The sequence below is a fragment of the Myotis yumanensis genome, unplaced genomic scaffold (genome assembly GCF_028538775.1).
Source record: "Myotis yumanensis isolate MYYU_CA2020_CCGP unplaced genomic scaffold, mMyoYum1.0.hap1 SCAF_23, whole genome shotgun sequence".
Lineage (NCBI taxonomy): Eukaryota > Metazoa > Chordata > Mammalia > Chiroptera > Vespertilionidae > Myotis > Myotis yumanensis.
In genome coordinates this window covers 135,751-148,287 of record NW_027223774.1, presented here as the reverse complement: position 1 = coordinate 148,287, position 12,537 = coordinate 135,751, and the positions used below count along the sequence as shown (strand labels likewise).

General features: G+C 55.2%; 1 protein-coding gene across 1 annotated transcript; it reads right to left on the bottom strand.

Moving 5' to 3' along the window:
• Positions 1–4,109: 4,109 nt before the first annotated feature.
• Positions 4,110–12,080, bottom strand: ZNF132 (zinc finger protein 132). The gene is given in 9 exon segments (XM_070402467.1): positions 4,110–4,844; positions 5,059–5,126; positions 5,128–5,448; positions 5,763–6,092; positions 6,174–6,275; positions 6,444–7,404; positions 8,909–9,076; positions 9,195–9,273; positions 11,991–12,080. Coding segments are annotated over 9 exon segments (2,244 nt in total). The 3' UTR covers positions 4,110–4,719.
• Positions 12,081–12,537: the final 457 nt, after the last annotated feature.

Genomic DNA, 12,537 nt, shown 5'->3' with positions numbered 1-12,537 from the left:
GGCCTTGTCACCTTTAATCCTGGGGATCCTGGTCTCCGTGTGAGGGGATAACGGACGAGATTGGGCTCATGAGCAGAGGGAACGGCCTCCCTGACTTCCGTCTGCCTCGGGGGGCCGGCAGGATGGCAGGGCACAGCTCTGATTGGCCAGCCTGGCTCACAGGCACCTGGGACCTGCGGGGAGACCCCGGAGGCCTGGCGGGTGAATGGTGTCGCCTGGCTGTCAGGTTTCCTGGTGGATCAGGAATGGGGGAGCTGCGATCAGATGGCCCACGTGTTCCCAGGGCCCTGGTTCCCGGGGAATGCTGCTCAGTCCGCAGCCTTGGCCAGAGGAAGCTGTTCCCAGAGTCGGCTCTGAAGCCGTACCTTCTGAAGTCGAACACGGCAGTAAGGTCTAGGACTAACCACAAAACCCGCAGGGCCTGTGGGAAGAGACGGGGCACAGGGACACTCACACGGGGGGAGGGGGTCTGAGCAGGCTCTCAAGGGGCTCCCACAGATGTTCCAGCAGCTGTGGTGTCCGGGGCTGCGGGTTGCAGAACGCCCCCCGGAAACGGCGGGCCTGTGACCTGTGGCCGGGGTCACGCTCACCACATGTCTACAGTCTCCTGGGTTCTCCTTGCCCCACTGGGCGTGCTCACCCCGTGGCCTCACCCCGGGACGCGGCCTGTGACCCAGCGGCCCTGCGTCCGCACACCACGGCCTTCGCTGCTTTTGCTGCCTCTGTTTCTGGGCTCCAGGGAGAGAAGTGGTTGAATCAACATGCGGATCCAGATGTTCTGGTTTGTGGGGCCTTTTGATTTCAAATGTTTTGGACATTTCGCCCCCAAGTTAAACGTCATTTCAACAAAACTACGTTGCCCGTCGCTGCGTCCCTGGTCCCGAAGTGCTTCCTGTTGGTGGGCACTGTGTTGGGAGCGTCGTCCTACTATGGGTTGGGCTGGAAACCACCGGGCGCCTCTCTCTGGGGTGACGCTTCTCGCCCCTCCTCTGTCAGGTTGGATGGAGCAATTGAATTGATACCCTTCCCCGGGGACTGGCTTCTCAGGCCATTTCACTGTGGACCTTCCCTTTGCTGAGGCCACACTCCATTCTCTCCCCTCCGGGTCTGCATAAAGGAGTCTCCGCCCAGGAGAAAGCCCACCAAGTCCTTTAAAAGCCGCTCACTCCCGTCGCTGGGGGCTGGAGCCAGCCGGGCTCAGCCTCCTGGTGTGCGGGTGATGGAATAACTTCATAATCCCTCCCCACCCTGGCCTCGTGCGTTCCTCCTTCGGCGACCTAACATCCTGTTGATGGCGGGAAAGCTTGCATTCAGGGGAGCTTTTGGTCGGTCTGCTCAATTCCCCCCACTTCCCTCCTGCACCATAAAGCGTATGCCCACCTCTAAGTCTGTTCGGGCGTCTTCCCTGGGTGTAATAATCGTCTGCCTCCAACTTGGGCGTCTGTGTGAGAGCAGATTTAAAGTCCGGCCGAGTTGCCCGGCTGTGGGTCAGAGGTTGAGCGTAGACCCATGCACAAAGAGGTCGCCAGCCTAGGCGGTGTGGCTCAGTGGTTGAGCGTCAATCTATGAACCAGGAGGTCACGGTTCAATTCCTGGTCAGGGCACATGCCCAGGTTGCTGGCTCAATACCCAGTGTGGGACGTATAGGAGGCAGCCGATCAATGGTTCTCTCTCATCATTGATGTTTCTATCTCGCTCTCCTTCTGTGAAATCAATAAAAAAAAAAAAAACGGTCGCCAGTTTGATTCCCCATCAGGGCACATACATGCCCAGGGTTGTGGGCTCAGACCCGGCAGGGGGCATGTAGGAGACAGCCGATGGATGTTTCTCTCTCTCCCTTCCTCGCTCTCTAAAAAAATAAAAAGAAAATTAAAGCTTGACCAGCATGGCTAAGCGGTTGAGTGTCAACCTATGAACTAGGAGTTCACGATTCGATTCCTAGCCAGGGCACATGCCTGGGTTGCGGGCTCCATCCCCAGTGGGGGGCGTGCAGGAAGCCGCCGATCAGTGACTCTCATCATTGATATGTGTATCTCTCTCCCTCTCCCTTCCTCTCTAAAATCAACAAAAATTTATTTTTAAAAATTAAAGTCCAGCCGAGCCAGGTGGAGCTCAGGTCTCTGACCAAGTGGGGTTTGGGTGACACTGGTCATAGAGCTCAGTCGCTGTGTGTGTGGGTGGGTGGCCTTGGCTAGATCCTGTAGGGCGGCCCCTGCCCCCGGGTGAAGGGCCGTCCGCACCTGCCCTGACTCTGCCTTCTGGTGTTTGGCTGGGGCTCCATGTACAGCCAACCTGACGGGGGACGGGTGGAGAGTCAGGTTGCCATGGCGATGCTGGGACATCAACAAAGTCAGTGGCTCGGACCCTTTGGCCTGTCCAGGGTACCAGTTTGCGTGGGACTCATTCTGTCACTGAACAGGGACCGGCACCGAGCAGGTCTGCCTCACCCCAACCTGTAGGGTATGGGCTCTTGATTTCATGTAGGAAAGATTTCACCACGTGAGTTACATGAGAGACACATTGATCAGTTGCCTCCTGCAAGCACCCCGGATTGTGGCGCTATTGAACCTGCAACGCAGGGAATCGAATCTGCAGCCCTGGGGTATGCTGGCCGACACTCTGATGGTTAGAGTGGGTTAGAGTCTAACCCAGCCGTGGGCAAACTACGGCCCGCGGGCCAGATCTGGCCTGTTTGAAATGAATAAAACTAAAAAAAAAAGAAGCCCGTACCCTTTTATGTAATGATGTTTACTTTGAATTTATATTAGTTCACACAAACACTCCATCCATGCTTTTGTTCCGGCCCTCCGGTCCAGTTCAAGAACCCATTGTGGCCCTCGAGTCAAAAAGTTTGCCCACCCCTGGATTAGGGTGTCAGCCATTTGCTCCCAAATGCCCTTGCGTAGGGAGGATAAGGTCGTGCAGTTCACAGGCAGGCTGTAAACTGCCCAGACTGTTTAGCCTTAATTTTCTTGTCTCGGTTTCCCCATTCTACTTGCCCGGGAATTTTCCCAGCGTCTCACTGTCCTGCCCTAATGCCATCACGTTGGCCAAAACCTCACCTGGCAAACCGGCACCGGCAGCCCCTGGCCACAGCCTCCGTCCTGGGCCTGTCCTCTTCCCACATTCTCTTCTAGAAGCCACACAGCAGCTCCTGGCCCCAGGACACTTTTTTTTGGGGGGGGGGTACCCTCAGCTTGTCATGGGTGCCTGCCCCTCCCTGGTCCTCTCTGCCTCTCCCGGTGACACCCTTTCAACAGCCGAGCCAAGATGGCCTCTCGTCATGAGTCCCTGCACTCACTGCCCTGTGAAGAGTCATTCTCTCCCTTTCTGTGTCCTCCGTGCCTCGATGTCAGGCTGGATTCGAACCCTCCACCCCACTCTGTCCTTACGGACATCTGGACGTTTGAAATCAGGGCTGCATTTGTGCTTGTTAAAGACATACCAGTATACCAAAAGGGCTCAGGGCTTCATTGATACTGACAATGATAGTGTTTCTTGCCGTTTATAGTTCATCTGCAGAGGTAAAATGCTTATTTTTTCACTGGTATGTGACATGCCTGGACCCCATGTCAGCAGGGCGTGCGTCAGTTTATTTTCTCACAGTAAACACATCAGTTTGGTGACAGCTGTGAGTAAACGGCACGTCTCCATATTAATTAAGCAGGGGGCAGGGCTGAAACTCAGTGCTCTGTTTGATGCCTTGTCTTGTAAGACGGAACTGGTTCACGAGGGCAAACATCATTTTGCTCTGTCGATGCCCGTGAGGGGGACCTTCCTCCTCTCTACTGTCGCAGTCTGCGCTGGCTGCTGTAGCAGTACCCCAGCTTGGGTGCCTGACACAACAGGAATTTCCCACATTTCTAGAGGCCGGGACGTCCGAGATCCAGGTGCTGGCCGTTTCACTCCAGGCTTGTGGATGCCCGCTCCCTTCCTGGCGTGCGGACAGCCATCACTCTGCTGTCCTCACGTGGTTTGGAGAGGAAGCTCTGATCTCTCTTCCCTTCTAATAAGGACAGTAATCCCTTCACCAGGTTCCAGCCTCTGACCTCCCCTAACCCTGTTTACCTCTCAAAGGCCCATCACGGAGCTGGCCGGGCTTAAACCTGTGAATTTTGGGGGACGCAAACATTCATCCACAGCATCACCTAAGGAAGCAAAGTGATTCTTTGCGACTCTAGTATATGAAGGGCTTAGTCTTCGTGGTGACCAGACAAAATGTCAGTTTTATAAAATAAAACAAATTAGTGGCAGTTGTGAAGATTCACATCAGAATAACGATACTGGAACTAGCGGGAAAATGTTCAATGGAATACCACCCACCCTTGGGGAACATACATCTTCCCAAGTAGCCCCAACTGGACATCCCTCAAGGCCCCTCCCCCAGCATCGTTCCTGAACCTTCTCGGAGACAATGGGAATGAAGCCATTCCATTGGGCCCGGGACTCCCGATTAGCTCTGGGGAAGGGGAAGGCAGGCCCAGGAAGATGTTTTCTCCGTGCGTATGCAGATGACCACTGCAAATATCGGGATCCAGGCAGGCTGGAAGGAGGACTGTGCTCCAGGGGACACAGCTCTGTCCAGGTGCCTAGGCTGCTCGGAAAGGGCACAGTAGCTCCTGATGTTTCCTCCACATCAGTGGTACATGAAGTAATTTCTCTGTGGTGGTTCTGCTGCATGAAGTTGGACCCACAAAGTCCATATCCAGAAGGCTCCTCTCAGGTATGAATCCTTTTATGCTGAGCAAGGCTGCAGAGGCGGCTGAAGACTTTCCCACGGTGGCCACACTCGTAAGTCCTTTCTCTGGTGTGAACTGCCTGGTGTTGAACAAGTGTGGGTTTTTCTTTTTTTATATATATATATTTTATTGATTTTTTACAGAGAGGAAGGGAGAGAGATAGAGAGTTAGAAACATTGATGAGAGAGAAACATCGATCAGCTGCCTACTGCACCCCCCCCACTAAGGATGTGCCCGCAACCCAGATACATGCCCTTGACCGGAATCGAACCTGGGACCCTTCAGTTCGCAGGCCGATGCTCTATCCACTGAGCCAAACCAGTTTTGGCAAGTGTGAGTTTTTCACTAAAAGCTTTCCCACACTGACTGCACTCGTAGGGCTTTTCCTCTCTGGTGATGAACCAGGTGAGAGTTGCTTCTGACGGCTCTCAGGCATTCACTACACTCAAAAGGCCTTTTTCCAGTGTGAACTCTCCAGTGATAAATGAGGCTGTACTTTTGGCTAAAGAACTTCCCACATTCACTGCACCCATAAGGCCTTTCTCCAGTGTGAACTTGCTGATGTTTAACGAGGATGGAGTTTTGGCTAAAGAATTTCCCACATTCATTGCACTTATATGGCCTTTCCTTTGTGTGAATTCTCCGGTGCTTAATGAGGCTGGAACTGTGAGCAAAGGCCTTCCCACACTCACTGCAGTCATAGGCCTTTCTCCAGTGTGAACCCTGCAGTGCTGAACCAGGCCGGAGCTGCAGCTGAAGGCTTTCCTACATTTGCTGCACTCGTATGGCCTTTGCCCGGTGTGTACTCTCTGGTGCTGAGTGAGGGCGGTGCTAGTGCTAAAGGTTTTCCCACATTCAAAAGGCTGCTCTCCAGTGTGAACTTTCTGATGTCGCAGGAGGTGGGAGCTTTGCCTGAAGTGTTTTCCACATTCACTACATTTGAAAGGCCGCTCTCCCCTGTGAACTCTCTGGTGCTTAGCAAGACTGGAGGTTTTGTTCAAAGCTCTTCCACACTCACTGCACTCAAAAGGCCTTTCTCCAGTGTGAACCCTGCGGTGCTGAACCAGGCTGGAATTGCGGCTGAAGGTTTTCCTACATTTGCTGCACTTGTATGGCCTTTGCCTGGTGTGTGTTCTCTGGTGCTGAGTGAGGGTGGTGCTAGTGCTGAAGGCCTCCCCACATTTGCTGCACCCAAAGGGCCGCTATCCAGTGTGAACTTTCTGATGTCGCAGGAGGTGGGATCTTCGGCTGAAGCCTACTCCACATTCACTACATTCATAAGGCCGCTCTCCACTGTGAACTCTCTGGTGCTGAGCAAGATTGGAGTTTTTGTTAAAAGCTCTTCCACATTCACTACATTCATAAGGCCGCTCTCCCCTGTGAACTCTCTGGTGCTGAGCAAGATTGGAGGTTTTGTTAAAAGTTCTTCCACACTCACTGCACTCAAAAGGCCTTTCTCCAGTGTGAATCCTCCGGTGCTGAACTAGGCTGGAACTGCGGCTGAAGGTTTTCCCACATTTGCTGCACTCGTATGGCCTTTGCCTGGTGTGTATTCTCTGGTGCTGAATGAGGGTGGTGCTAGTGCTAAAGGTTTTCCCACACTCAGTGCACCCAAAGGGCCAGTCTCCAGTGTGAACCTTCTGGTGTCGCAGGAGGTGGGAGCTTTGCCTGAAGTCTCTTCCACATTCACTACATTCAAAAGGCCGCTCTCCAGTGTGAACTCTCTGGTGCTTAACAAGGTCAAAGTTGTTGTTGAAAGCTTTTCCACACTCACTGCACTCAAAAGGCCGTTCTCCGGTATGAACTTTCTCATGCTGAGCGAGGTGTGACCTGTTATTAAAGGCTTTCCCACATGCACTGCACCCATGAGGCCTTTCTCCTGTGTGAATTCTCTGGCGATGAACAAGTGTGAGTTTGCGGCTGAAGGTTTTCCCACAGTCACTATACTCATAGCGTTTTATTCCAGTGTGAGATTTCTGGTGCTCCCTCAGCTTAGATGGGTAACTACAGGCCTTCCCACGCTCTTTACACACCTGAGATGTTTCTCCAGTGTGGAATGTTTGGTAATTAACAAGGGCTGATTTCTCCTCTAAGGAATTTACAACTGTTGGACATCTAAATGGTGTCACTTCAGAGTGAGTTCTCATGTGGTTGAGGAGCTTCTTTGTGGTATGAACTCCTGGGGACTGCCCCAGGGCGGAACTGTGTGGGAAGGCCTCCCTGCACGCTGTGCTCCTGCGTGACTTCCCACTGCTGCTGATGGCCGGGCGCTGGCGGAGGTCATGGCTGTCTGAGACATCCTTCCAACCGTCCCTGCAAGGGAAGGGCTTCTCTGATAGGGAGACTACAGAGCTCTTCACAAATGAATCCCTGTCCTTGTCCTGCCTGCACGACTTCTCTCCACTGTGCTCCTGGTGCTGGGGAAGGTTTGCGTTGAACCAGAACCTCCTCGCACATGCTCCACACGTGTAGGGGGTCTCCTCAGGATGTGCTCCTTGGTGCTCATCGAGGTGCAAAATGTCTTTCATAAATGGGCCATACATGTCACAGGCCTCAGTCTTCTCAGTAGAAGGGTGTGCATTGGGGATCCTGACCTGGGAGACCCCTTCTACAGAAGCGTTCTGCTTGGAACAGGCCTCCTCGTCTTCCACTTCATGCCAACAACCTAAAAACAGAGAAATTTCTCGTTAACTGAGTGTTCAATTTAGTGCAAAGGGTGACTTCATCAGAAATGTGTAAATGACACATATGGGAAGGGGTCCAAGGGCTCGTTGACAGAATTAAGACTGAAGGGCCCGCTGTGTAGAACGGCACCCAGCCACACCACCGAATACAGGAGGCCTCACCAGGGGCAAGGACAGAGATGGGGGAAAGGACACGAATAAACGTTCTTTAGAGATAAATGCGTGCACACACACGCAAGTGAAAGATGCTCAACATTATTAGTCGTGAGAGAAAGGCAAATCCAAGCCACAAGGAGATGCCACTTCACACCCACTGGCATGGGTATAAGGAAAAAACACAATAACAAGTGTCATTGAGGAAACAGAAACGGGGACACTCAGGCACTGCAGTGGGAATGTAAAATGGTGCCACCATTTTGGAAAACAATTGGGAAGTTCTATTCCTATGTGTCTACCGAAGAGAAATGGAAACATATCTAGACAAAAACTCCTATGTGAATGTTCACAGCAGCATTTTCCATAGTAGCCACTGTTTCCTAGAAACAAGCCACGTGCCCATCAATTGGATAAACAAGTTTTATACAATGGAATATTCTTCATACATGAAAAGGAATGAATGTTGTCTATGCTACAACATAGATGAACCTCTGAAACATAAGCTAAATGAAAGCTAGTCACATATTGTGTGACTCCATTTAAATGAAATGTCTAGAATAAGCAAGTCTGTACAGTCAAGAAGTAGATTAGAGCCCTAACCGGTTTGGCTCAGTGGATAGAGCGTTGGCCTCGGACTGAAGGGTCCCAGGTTCGATTCCGGTCAAGGGCATGTACCTTGGTTTCGGGCACATCCCCCGTAGGAGGTGTGCAGGAGGCAGCTGATCGATGTTTCTCTCTCATCAATGTTTCTAACTCTCTATCCCTCTCCCTTCCTCTCTGTAAAAAAAAATCAATAAATTAAGTAAAAAAAAAAAGTAGATTAGAGGTTGCCCAGGACTTGGGAGAAAGGAATGGGGGAGGATAGGGCATGACTGCTAATGGCTACAAAGTCTCCCTGTAGGTGATGAAAATATTCTAAAATTGGATTGTGATCGTCAGACACCTGTGTAAATATGTACTTTAAATGGGTGAACTTATGGTGTCTCTTAATAAAGCTGTTTTGAAAAATCGTCTTATGGGAGAGGGACAGAACCAGGGCACGGCTCCACACCGGGTCAGGCTCAGTGGGGTCCAGTGAGCTGCCTGGAGATGCCTGATCCCCAACCTCTGCTCCCACAGGATGCTAGGCCACAGCTATGAGGACCACTCAGGAGGCCGCCCAGGAAGAGGCAGAGGCGTGCACACAGCCCGGTCCCAGCTCCTGCAACATGACACCTGGGAAGGAAGCAGTATCCATGGTTGGGCTCTGGGACAAACAGAGCTTTCTATGGGGAAAGGGCACAGGGCGGAAGCTGGTCACCATGGCGCGGCCGGGCACAAGGGTCTTACCAAGTGAGGCCATGAGCTCGAAGGTCTCCAGCGTCACATCGCGGCACAGGCGCCTCCCAGCCTCGTCGAGGAGCCCCCACTCCTCCTGGGAGAAGTACACGGCCACGTCCTCGAAGGTCACTGGGCTCTGCAATGAGGAGACGGCTGAGCCAGGGGCCAAAGGGGCAGCTGGGAAACAGACACACAAACGCTCCAGTGGACACAGCCAGGCCCTTGACCCGGGACTCAGATGACCTCTCCCACTGTCCTCTCCTCCTGAGACCCCCTCAGTCCATCCTCCCCTCACCCACATGCAGCCTCTCCTCCTCCCCAGGCCCCCACTTCAGAGGAGGTAACCAGCCCGGCACCAATGGTGCCCCCTTCTCCTTACAGTCACCGTATTCAGGCCAATCCCACCGAGAACAGCAAAGGGCAGGTGGGCAATGGATGCTCTCTGAGCTCTGGGCTGGCACGCTGCCCCTCCCCCCACGGGCCCATTTCCTTTATGTCCCCCAGATAGGAGAAAATTGGGGCTCTCCTTTCTTCCTCAAGCCTCGAGCACCAGGGCCTCTTGGCTCATACCCCCTTACCTTGTACAGGGACCATACATTCCACATCTCTCCTCCCCGCCACCCCTTGTCCACACCACAGGCGTCTCCCTGGGGTCCCCATATTCCGTTATGCACGTAGCTGACCTGAGAAGACTACCAGGACCCAGGACAGACCTGGCCGGCCCCTGATCTCCAAAACCCCCGCGGCGAGAGACACCCATCACCCCCTAGCGCCGCGGTTCTCAACCTGTGGGTCGCAACCCCTTTGGCGGTCGAACGACCCTTTGAGTAGATCTCAAACACCCCTCCCTCCCACCTCTGCCCTTGCACATGCCCTCACCAGTCATACCTGTCCTCACACACTCTCTCTCTTTTTACTAAAAAAATATTGGGCCCTGGCTGGTTTGGGTCAGTGGATAGAGAGTCGGCCTGCGGACCGAAGGGTCCCGGGTTCGATTCCGGCCAAGGGCACGTGCCTGGGTTTCGGGCTCCATCCCCTATAGGGGGCGTGCAGGAGGCAGCCGATCGATGATTCTCTCTCATCACGGATGTTTCTATCTCTCTCTCCCCCTCTCTCTTCCTCTCTGAAATCAATAAAAACATTTTTTAAAAAATAAAAAAATATATATTGTTAATCTTCACCTGAGGATATTTTTCCCACTGGTTTTTAGAGATTGGGAGGGAGAGGAGGACGGGGAAGGGGAGAGAGAAACATGAGAGACACACCGATTGGCCGCCTTCTGCACACCTCCCCCCCCCCCCAACCGGGGCAGGGGGTTCGAACCTGCAACCCCAGGTGCGTATTCTTGACCGGGAATCGAACCCGCGACCCTCTGGGGCACGGGCCAACGCGCTAACCTCTGAGCCACACCGGCCAGGGCTGTCCTCACTCTTCTTCACACACAAATCCCGGACCCACTGGTCCCCACCCTGAGCTACAGAGCCGTCACCTGCCCTAACCCCAGGCCCCAGCCCTCCTGCCTCTCTCGCTTGCACGCTTCATGCTGCTACCCCGGGTCGACTCTGCACCGAGGCTCTGTCCCCGCCCTGACCCCAACGCCCGGCTGCCCGTGACCCTGGGGCTCCGGGACCACGAGGGTGGGGATCCCCGCTCACCTGCCCAGAGTCCATCCGCGACGCTGCCGGCCGGGTCGGACCCTGCGGGGCCATCCGGACCCCGCACACCACCGGGTGGACGACCACGCGCGAACGGTCGGTCGGTCGCACTCGGGGCCTCGGTCTCCCGGTATCAACGGAACTGAGAACCCGGGACCTTCCTCCCTCCGAGGCCGTGGGACCCGTCGCGTCGGTTCCACACCCGGGAAACCGAAGGCGGCACCGTTAGCGAGAGTGGGGGGGTCCGCAAAGTCGCGGCGAAGGTCCGACACTTACCCGCCCTGCGCCCTGCGCTCCCGCCTTGGAAACGCCCCTCGGCGCCTGATTGGCTCCAGGCTCGCCGCCAAAAACAACTCTTTTTCTTTGAGCCAATCACGGTGCCGCTTGGTCGTTGCCTAGGTGACCGGGGAGCACGCCCTGCCGTCGCTGCTCAATGGACCGAACTACGTCTCCTCGAGGCCGCTCGCTCTGCGTCCCTAAGAGCTGGCCAATGAGCAATCAGGAGGGGGGCGTTTCGGGAGGCCTCTGGCCAATGAAGGTGCAGGGATGGGGCGGGACTTCCCCGCACGGACTGTTTCTTCCGCGTCGGGTCCTGAGGTTCACACGGGGGTGAGGGACCCAGTGGCGGGCTGAGCGCCGCGCCCAGGGGGCTCCCCGCGTCCAGGGGAACGGGAGCTGGGAAGGCACGAGGGTCCGGAGGTCCCGCCTCTGCCCCGGACGCCCGTGACCGTCGCGGAGTCCGGCCTCCACCCGCCCGGGTTCCCCTGGCCGTCAGGGGGCGGCCCCGAGGGACCCGAGATGGAGGCCCTCGGTTCCGGGGCCGGGACCCAGCCTGCGGCCGGACTGCGGGCGGGCGTGGCGCGTGAGCCGAGCGACTAGGCAGCGGCGAGGAAGGGTCTCCGGGCCCCACCCGGCCGGACTCCCAGCCCCCGTCCCCGGCGATCAGGACGGTCCAGGAGGGTGCACCGGCGGGTGAGGCCGACCTGGGGCTTCGGGGAGTTCCGTCGGTACCTGCAACCGGACAACCAAGGGGTCCGGGCTGCCAGTCCCCGGAGCTGCCTGTCATTCCGGAAAGATTAACAGTCTCCTGGCGGAAACAGTGCAGTCCCGGAGGCACCCCACCCCCGTCCCTGTTGCCTGTGATCTGGTCCGTGGGCGCCCCCCGCCCCCGTGAGGCTCCCCCGCCCCTTTCCTCACCCCCACTCCACTCACATATGATTCAGCCCTGTCTGCTTAATTCTTGGTAAAGGGTTAGATCTGTAACCTGCAATGGTTATTCCGTGCCTACTCCCCCCGGCCTGTCATTCCTACTCCCCCAGTAATCTTTGTCCTTCTACCCAATACAAGCGGCTGCCTTATGGAGGGGCGCAGAGCAGATTCTCGTGGACGTCCTGCTGCTCTCCCGTGCTGCCGGCAGGATTGGAATAAAGGCTCACATGGGATTCAACCCTGTCTCTGCTGAATTGGCCGAAGTAGTGACAGGCAGCCCGGACCCATTGGTTGTCGGGGTACACCTCCACAACCATGCCTGTAGCTCCAAGGTGACGTAATCAACCTGGCTTCTGTTGCCACCGTCTGGAGCAGTCCAGGTGAGGAAGGGAGTGGTCCCCAGGACATGACAGGTGCCACGTGCAGATCTAACGTGTCCGTGAAGCAGGGCAGCTTCCCCTGAGCGGCCAGCAGACACTCCGTGTGTCCCCTTGGCCAGAGCAAGTCAGGTCTCAGCCACCACACACTTAAGGCCCCTATGGCTTCTCCCTATGGAAGCAATTCCTGTTGAAGGGTTAGATCTGTCACAGGGACTTTCCCGCCCACAGGCCCTGTATAGACAAGGGGGGGTCTGCGTGAGTGGGCGTCGCAGCCTGAATCAGAAGAGTCGTGCACCCCCACCCACTTTTTTTTAAATTGATTTTTTACAGAGAGGAAGGGAGAGGGATAGAGAGTTAGAAACATTGATGAGAGAGAAACATCTATCAGCTGCCT